We start from the raw sequence: 9,374 nt of genomic DNA, 5'->3' as shown, positions 1-9,374 counted from the left end.
CGGTGTGTTCACACCGAACGCGATGGACGCGAATAGAGCGTCAGGTTTACATGTAAAGTCAATGGAAAGGCGCGATGACGCGCGATTGCGGGTCCCGCGAAAATTCGGAAGCAGATTTGCGTCGCGAAAACGCCAAAACGCGTGAAACGCGCGTCAGTGTAGCGCGTCTGGCGCGTTTGACGCGCGAATAAAACCACGCGCGTGAGTTTTTGTGTTGCACTTTGTGCATACGCGCGTTTCGCGTCTACCGCTCGAGTTGGAAAAATCTGAACTCCAGCGTCAAATCGCGCCGCGACAACCAATCAGGAGCCTGGTGACGTGGCTGTTACCTAGGTCAAAGGGGCAGATCCAGCCAAAGCCTTTCATACTTCAATGGAGGGGAAGGCTAATCAATGCGGTAGCAAACAACTCGGAGCTGTACAACACCAGCTGCTTTCAGTACCGAGACAGGAATAAAAAGGACCGAGCTTGGAGGAAGATATGTGAAGAGATCGGGCAACCTGGTAAGTTCATTCATTTCTCTTTTGAAAGTTTTCACTGACCCGGGGAAGCCGCACAAAAGCTAGCAAGCCACCGCTATTTTCCCACTGACGTACAAATACCGTTCTGCTTTTATGCATGTTATCATTTAGGAATATATTTTATTGTTTATTAATAAACAGCACACAGTGGTCCCGCTGTTCATCCGTCACTGCTTTGCTTTTTCGCTGATTTTTTATTGCACAGTACAGCATTGCATTCTGCAGCCTGATTGACAAATCTCCTGCGCTTGCCAAATTTATCACGTTTGGTTTTGATAACCATCGCGTCCAATAGAAAAAACAGCACAAAAACACCCATAACTATGAGCCTCATTCGGAAATAGACACCTGCACCGTGAGGGAAAAAGGCGCACGAAAGTGGCGGGCAGATGAAGACAAACCGCGGCATAATAATACTTTTACGTTTTGCAATCTACAAAGGTTTGCACTTTGAGAATCAATTGTGAGAACTGTGACCAGGGGCTAGTTATTCTGAGAACCCCTGCAATAAATGAGGGACCACTGTCTACTCTACGATTATTATATCCAACCTGTTAACATTTAATACTGTATTGATAGAACCAACTGATTCTGCAGCAGAGCATCCCCAGTCCCTGAGCTCCTGCTGCTGCACCCACAGATATGTACAGCAAGCACTGATACCTTTTTAGTCGGTGGGATTCCCTTGTGATCACCTTTACTAAATATCTACAACCAATCTGATTATATCCTGTTATTGTTTTTTTTTTTTTCAATGTTGAAATTAAAATCTAGTAGCAGCCTTCTCATTTCTTTGTGTTTTGTGCTGTTTTACAGGCCCACAGAGGAGGACGGCTCCGAGGCAGATGAGGGACGGGTCCCAGGACGGTCCATCGGCGGTGGAGCTGGCCATCCTGGAGTCCCTGAAGAGGCCACACCAGTCTCCAATGGAGCATTTCCTCCTCAGCCTTGTTCCTGCTCTGGAGAGCAGCTGGTCCTTTTTATTCCTGTCTCTCTGTAAATTCTTATATTTTATATATTTATGTTTAATGTTTTTCTGTTTGAGACTTTTAATATTATTTCAAATAAATGTTTATAATGACTAATGTCTCAGTTCTACTACACAGCAAATGTTGGCACACGACTTGACACATGTAGAATTTATTTCATATTATACTAATGACAAAATATACTGATACAGTGGGATGCAGAAGTTTGGGCAACCTTGTTAATAGACATTATTTTCCTGTATAAATTGTTGGTTGTTACAATAAAAAATGTCAGTTAAATATCATACAGGAGACACACACAGTGATATTTGAGAAGTGAAAAGAAGTTTACTGGATTTACAGAAAGTGTGCAATAATTGTTTAAACAAAATCAAGCAGGTGCATCAATTTGGGCACCACAAAAAAGAAATGAAATGAATATTTAGTGTATATCAATGTGTGTGTCTCCTATATGATATATGGGGTGCCTTTGTCTGGATGTGCTTCCCATCCAGAGCTGCACAGCACAGAGGAAAGTTCCAGCGCTCCTGGAATCCCTCTGTGATGGAGCGCCAGTCTCCAGGTGAAGGCACAGCCATGAAGTCGTCCACTAGACAGTCCCAGATGGACGTCGCTGCCTGGGGGGTGATCTGGCTCACCGTGGACACACCGACTCTGAAACTGAACGCGATGGTCCTGAAGGAGTCCCCGGTGACAAGGAACCTGGACAAAATTGTTCAAAATCAGTATTATGTGTACTGCAGTTACAAAATACATCATTCAAATTCCAAAATACTTTTGTGATGTCAGATTTAAATCACAAAACATGAATCTTACATAAAACCTTTTGTAATTATAAGGATAATTACAAAATGTATATTAGATAATATCTAAAACAGTTGTGTTTTGTTTTAACTTTAACATATCATAATTTGATTGGTAGCAACTTTTGCCACTACAGTGAGCCAATCACTCACAATTCCTAAACATGTCAATCAGGTAGGAATGAAGTAAGACATTAATAGAAATAAAGAGTTGTATGTTGACATGTAGCCCTTTCCTTGCTTAAATCATTAATATTTTTGAAAAATTAATCTGTGATAAGACAGCTTATCAAGATAGAACCATGTAACTAGAGATGAACCAAACTGTTCAGTTTTATCTAACTCTGTTTTAATAAAGGCTGTGACCCCTGCTATAGAGTCTGACAGCTGCAGGGATTATATACAAATATTCAACTATCCCAGAATTAAACCAGGTCTAAATAAAAAGGAGTGAGTATCACTACAAAGGTTAACTCAGTGGTCCTAATGCTACAGTTTGATATCAGCAAACACCGAGCGCATACATTGATGTGACACCACAGCCATGCTATCATTCAAACACTGATAACAGCATAAATCGAATTAAATCGGGACTTGATGAGACCTTCTGAGTATCACTAGAAATATTATAAAGAGTCGTCTCTGTACCACAGTTTGCTTTCAGTAAACACCGACAGCATTCACTGTTAGCATAGCACATCCATGTTAGCAGTGTATAACTGGATGGATTAGCATATTAGCACAGATATCAATAAAGGACTACCGTATTAAATAGTTTTACTAACCTCAGGCAGACGGACAGGCGCTCTGCAGGTGGGATTGAGCGTCTGTAGTTGGTGTCTAGGCGGGCAATGCTGGGACCGACGAGGGAAAGCAGGTCCTCAAACTGGCCGACGGTGATAGCGCTGGAATCGGCCGTCATCCAGGCGCAGCTCCTGGAGCAAGTGGTGAAACTCACCAAACTGCTCATGCCTCTGGAGGACCTGATGGACCCAGGTACGGCGAGGACGTCTTTTACGCTGCTGCTCTGCTCTCCACAGTACATAGAGAAGGGAGACTCTCTCTTCAAGTGCTAGCTCGATAGCTGCCATCTTGCAAAGATACCGGTCTGGCACAACTCCCTCCCACATTCCTCCCACATTTCCGGTTCACGCGCGTCAAAATATGATATTTTGACGCGCGATGGATTTTTCTTGGACACGCGTTGAGACGCGAATGTACACGCGTCAAATTAAGGGCGTTTGGGGCGTTTTATTCGCGTCCATCGCGTTCGGTGTGAACACACCGTTAGACTCAAACGTTAGAACAGGCTTTTCCTTGCAGCACGCCGTCTAATAAATACTCAGAAAGAAAATGGCGGCCATTTAAACTCATGTCTAAAAATGTATAGTTTCATGCATCGGTCAAAACACTCGACTCCAGCTACACGACGCCCAACTGAAAACATTTCACATAAGTCGAGTTGCCCGAGAATCACAGAATTTACAGAAAATGCACTATTTTGTGATATATATCGTTATCAGAAGAGATACGTCTTATATTGGGATATGAGACTTTGGTCATATCACGCAGCCCTACAAAGGATTATAATTCACGTAGAGTTGCATACACATAACACCATTCTGTTGCAACAAAAGCAGTTTATAATTAAAGTAACATACATACCTTGAAAAACTAAATCAACCACAACATTAAACTCACCTTGTGTTTGTAGAGAAGGTGATCAGGGTTTTTCTTCATTTCCTGAGACCAGCTGCTCTGGATCATCACCAGCTTGTATCTTCATCTTTTTTTTCACTCGGGGAAGTCTTTCCTTTTCTTGGCCATTGCTCTGCACTGGAAAACCAAAGTGTGTGATCAAAGGTGAAATAAGGGATATTTTTCCACTGCAGGACTTAAAGTGCTTCAAGTAGTGATAGCTGTTGATCCATTTCTCAAATAATCTGTAAGGATCTGGATTTTTAAGAAAGATACAAATATCTCTGCTTATATTTGGCTAAAAGCTTGATATAGACAAGGCATATAGAGCCCCTGCACACCAGCACTGCGCTTACATTATAGTTCAATCAAGAAATAGTTATTATTGATTTATTATTGAATTTTTTTAGTAATAATTTTTAGTATTTAATCACATTAGCACAGTGGGGTGACAAAAATATTCCACATACAAGAAATGCTGCTCAGCATTTCATAAATTACATTTTCAACAAATGTTGGAGTAAAAACACAGTTACAGAGAAAATGTGTCTGTCTGTAAATATTAACTAAACATTTCTATGTGCTACAAAATAGACATACTGTAATTGTAAATGTGCTGAGGTGAAACTATACTTTCAATAATTTTACCACTACAGTCTGTTAACCACCGAAATAATCTATGCTGGTCAGCTAGCTAAAAGTCTTTACTTTAGCAGCCCAAATCAGAGGCTAACATTAGCATTTGCTAGCGTCAGCCAGGAAGGTCTGAGGCTTAAACTAGGGTTAGTGTAACTTTGCCTGAAACCCTTTAAAGTGTACAGTAGAGCCAACTGTAAAACACAGGTATTGATACAGTACTTATTAGAGTCCTAGAATAATTTCTAGAACCATGAAGTTCTCACTTTCCCAGTTATCCACATCGCTGACTTTCGCTAATTAGCTAGTTAGCAGTCACAGCTGTGTAATACCCAGAGAGACACAGACAGCTAACTATAATATTTATGAAAACTGGTTCAGCCACTGAAGGGCAAAACTGGTGGTATCACAGTAAAAATTATTTTAACATTAATTAAAATAAAGCTTAAGTCATGTTAAACCTAAATAACAATTATTTTAAAAAATGAGTCAGCAAAATATTCCTGACTTGTCTGGAGACAGCCGAAACCAGTTAACAAATAAATTAACAATTCTTTCTAAATAAAAACACGGAGTCTTTTGAAAAACATTATTTTAATAAAACGAAACATGAGTTTTAATACTTACCACAGAAATTTGAAGGCAGTTTCTCCAACTTCAGAATCCAAAATCCAGATGAAGCCTGAAAGAAGCCTAATGGCTGCTCTTGCGCTTACTTTTCCCTCCTTTTCAGGTTCTTTTTCCCACAATGCATTGCAGTAGTTGAGAAATACAGAAAAATACCTGTAAATGACTAATACGGAAAATTCCTTCACGTTTATACAGTAGATTGTACTGTATTTTTACGGATTTTTTTTACAGTGTATGTTGCACGGGAGATGAGTTGGCCCATCATTTCAGTGGTGCAGCACAGTCATAATTTCAACATGAAAGCACAGATCCATCCTGCCTTGTATCTATGATTCTGGCTGATGGCGGTGCTGTTATGATTTGGGGGATATTTTCTTTGAGACCCTTTGGTCCTTTAGAGCCCACAGAGCATTACTTGGGTATTGGTTAAATGGTGTTTAAATACATAATACTGTAGCATTTAAATTTCCCTTCATGAGGGTAGATTACCCAAGAATTCTTCTCTATCCATTTATGACCACAGTGACCCTCTTCTGGTAAAGCTGGGCAAACACTGTGCAATTTTTTTAGTCATGTTATTCAGCTCCAGCTCAAACTGTACGATTGAATCGCAGGGGTTAGAAGTTCGTAGGTCACGATGCAGAGTCTCACACTATACGGCCTGATGCTCTGATGCGACCTGAGTGCTCACACTGTGCGTCCATAACATGAAGCTTATAACACAAAATCTGTCCCTCCCTCTCTGTCTTTCACTCACTCAGATACACACCACCACCATCAACTTTGCTAAATTGCTAATGGAGAACATTGACCAGGCAGCTGTGATTGAGCAGCAATTTCCATCCAACTCTTTTCACGGTTGTTTTGGTCGTGATAAATTTGTGAGGCCACATCGAAAAGGCTCGGATGAGCTTGCCAAAGTTCTACAAGTTGTGCCTCCATTACTTGTGTCCAGATCTCACACCGCACTGCCGTGCTGCTCCATCTTTCTACTTCCATTTCTGTTTGCGCGTGTGCAGTGTGAGAGGCAGCGTTGACACTCTGACGAGGGCCGACAGGATTTCAAACAGGTTTGATTTTCTTGAGACCATATGACTGATGATCGGGAGCTGGTCGTGAGGTGTTAATTGCTTCCCCATGTATACTACAAGATGCATGATACACAATTAAGGCCAAACTCGGGCAGATCCCCAAAGTGGTCGCACGACTGAAAAATCGTGTATGCTGAGCTTAAATGGGCTGATTCTTATAAAGCTTTTCTACTTTCCCAGAGCCCTCTTATACAACATCTCTCATTCACACGAGCACCTTTTTCATGTTTAAGTTCACACAATTCATACTCTGATGGACACATCTTGGTTAATATCATGTCCAAGGATATTTGGCAGCCAGGGATCAAACCACCAACCTTCCAACCAGTAGATGACCTTCTCTACCTCCTGAGCTACAGCCAGCCTTCTGACTTTTAGCAGAATAACACACCTTGTCACATGTTAGTAAGATGATCTCAGACTGCTTTATTGAACATGACAGTGAGTTAACTCTGCTTAAGGCAACTATTGTTGTGATATGGAGTTATATAAATAAAAATGAATTAAATTGAGTTGAATTACTCCTCTAATGTCATCCGACCTTAATCCAACAGAGTACCTTTGGGATGAGGTGTAACAGCAGATTTGCATCATGGATGTGCAGCCGACAAAACTGCTGCAACTATAGTGGCTTGCAAAAGTATTCGGCCCCCTTGAACTTTCCCACATTTTGTCACATTACAGCCACAAACATGAATCAGTTTTACTGGAATTCCAGGTGAAAGACCAACACAAAGTGGTGCACACGTGAGAAGTGGAACCAAAATCATACATGATTCCAAACATTTTTTACAAATAAATAACTGCAAAGTGGGGTGTGGTAATTATTCAGCCCCCTGAGTCAATACTTTGTAATTGTAATACTTTCCTCAATTACTTTGTAAATAAGGTGATGGACTTGAGATCCAAAATTTCCTCAAGTCCTACCCCTTATGAAGATACCCCTTGTTGTTTTGGATCATTTACCTCCTTTTCTCCAATCACACTTAATGACTTAATTATAGTTTTAGGTAAAGTGAAATCCTCATCATGCTCTGTAGATAAAGTTACTGAGAAATTTAAAGCAGGCATAGGCTAAAAAAAGATTTCCCAAGCCTTGAACATCCCACGGAGCACTGTTCAAGCCATCATTCAGAAATGGAAGGAGTATGGCACAACTGTAAACCTACCAAGACAAGGCCGTCCACCTAAACTCACAGGCCGAACAAGGAGAGCGCTGATCAGAAATGCAGCCAAGAGGCCCATGGTGACTCTGGACGAGCTGCAGAGATCTACAGCTCAGGTGGGGGAATCTGTCCATAGGACAACTATTAGTCGTGCACTGCACAAAGTTGGCCTTTATGGAAGAGTGGCAAGAAGAAAGCCATTGTTAACAGAAAACCATAAGAAGTCCCGTTTGCAGTTTGCCACAAGCCATGTGGGGGACACAGCAAACATGTGGAAGAAGCTGCTCTGGTCAGATGAGACCAACATGGAACTTTTTGGCCAAAATGCAAAACGCTATGTGTGGCAGAAAACTAACACTGCACATCACTCTGAACACACCATCCCCACTGTCAGATATGGTGGTGGCAGCATCATGCTCTGGGGGTGCTTCTCTTCAGCAGGGACAGGGAAGCTGGTCAGAGTTGATGGGACGACGGATGGAGCCAAATACAGGGCAATCTTGGAAGAAAACCTCTTGGAGTCTGCAAAAGACTTGAGACTGGGGCGGAGGTTCACAACGACCCTAAACATGAAGCCAGGGCAACAATGCGATGGTTTAAAACAGAACATATCCATGTGTTAGACTGGCCCAGTCAAAGTCCAGATCTAAATCCAATCGAGAATCTGTGGCAAGATCTGAAAACTGCTGTTCACAAACGCTGTGCATCTAATCTGACTGAGCTGGAGCTGTTTTGCAAAGAAGAATGAGCAAAGATTTCAGTCTGTAGATGTGCAAAGCTGGTAGAGACAGACCCTAAAAGACTGGCAGCTGGAACTGCAGCAAAAGCTGGTTCTACAAAGTAAGTAAGTAAAGTTTATTTATTAAGCGCTTTTCACAGACAGGCAGTCACAAAGCGCTGTACACAAATATTAAAATAAACAATACAATCAATAGACATTATACACAGTGTAAAAGATCAAATGTAAAGAATATAAAATATGTAGATCAACAAAAGGCTTGTTTGAATAGAAACGTTTTTAACTGCTTTTTAAAAGAATCCACAGAGTCAAGCAAACGTAATTGTAGTGTAAACTATTCCACAGCCTTGGTGCAACAGACTGAAAGGCTCCGCCCCCTTTTGTCTTCAGTCGTGTAAGGGGAACAACCAACAGACTCTGAGTCTGAGCGGAGACGACAAGCAGCAGTGTATTTTATAAGAAGCTTGGATAAATAATCTGGGGCCATTTAGTGCTCTGTATGTTAAAACAAGATTTTTAAAGCAAATTCTAAACTCTATCAGGAGCCAATGTAAAGAATATAAGATGGGAGTGATGTGAACACGCTTGGTAGGACGAGTTACACTCAACAAAAATATAAACACAACACCTTTGTTACTGCTCCCATTCCCCATGGGATGGACGTAGAGACCTAAAATTCATTCCAGATACACAATATAACCATCCCTCCCAAACAGTGGTCACAAATCAGTCCAAATGTGTGGTAGTGGGCACATCTGCTATATTGAGATAATCCATCCCACCTCACAGGTGTGCCACATCAGGATGCTGATCTGACATCATGAGTAGTGCACAGGTGTACCTCAGACTGCCCACAACAAAAGGCCACCCTGGAATGTGCAGTTTTGTCTCACAGCAAAATGCCACAGATGCCACAAGCAATGAGGGAGCGTGCAATTGGCATGCTGACAGCAGGAATGTCAACCAGATCTGTCGCCCGTGCATTGAATGTTCATTTCTCAACCATAAGCCGTCTCCACAGGCGTTTCAGAGAATATGGCAGCACATCCAACCGGCCTCACAACCGCAGACCTCGTGTAACCACACCAGCCCAGGACCTCC

The 9,374-nt window shown here is 41.7% G+C and overlaps 1 protein-coding gene and 1 long non-coding RNA gene across 2 annotated transcripts; one reads left to right on the top strand and one right to left on the bottom strand.

Annotated features, from left to right (window-relative positions):
* On the top strand, positions 1-1,602 carry LOC308410066. Its single transcript, XR_013974112.1, has 2 exons — positions 1-503; positions 1,338-1,602. It is a non-coding gene; the product is annotated as an uncharacterized lncRNA (long non-coding RNA).
* A 43-nt stretch (positions 1,603-1,645) lies between these two features.
* LOC308410065 (uncharacterized protein) lies at positions 1,646-3,496 on the bottom strand. Its single transcript, XM_080903154.1, has 2 exons — positions 3,099-3,496; positions 1,646-2,212 (listed from the first exon to the last, which is right to left on the bottom strand). Exons 1-2 carry the CDS (start codon positions 3,356-3,358, stop codon positions 1,942-1,944), a joined length of 531 nt encoding a protein of 176 aa, XP_080759280.1. The 5' UTR covers positions 3,359-3,496; the 3' UTR covers positions 1,646-1,941.
* Between the last annotated feature and the right edge of the window lie 5,878 nt (positions 3,497-9,374).

The sequence above is a fragment of the Rhamphochromis sp. 'chilingali' genome (assembly GCF_963969265.1).
Source record: "Rhamphochromis sp. 'chilingali' genome assembly, chromosome: 14".
Classification (NCBI taxonomy): Eukaryota; Metazoa; Chordata; class Actinopteri; order Cichliformes; family Cichlidae; genus Rhamphochromis; species Rhamphochromis sp. 'chilingali'.
The sequence above is the reverse complement of the archived record's forward strand: the minus strand, read 5'-3'. Positions and strand labels throughout refer to the sequence as shown.

What these genes read in the sequence shown, in the direction of transcription:
- LOC308410065 (XM_080903154.1), bottom strand. Translation starts at nt 3,358, where the DNA reads ATGTACTGTGGAGAGCAGAGCAGCAGCGTAAAAGACGTCCTCGCCGTA. An exon ending in CGCCTGTCCGTCTGCCTGAG is followed by an intron (nt 2,213 to 3,098) that starts GTTAGTAAAACT and finishes AATTTTGTCCAG; the next exon opens with GTTCCTTGTCACCGGGGACT.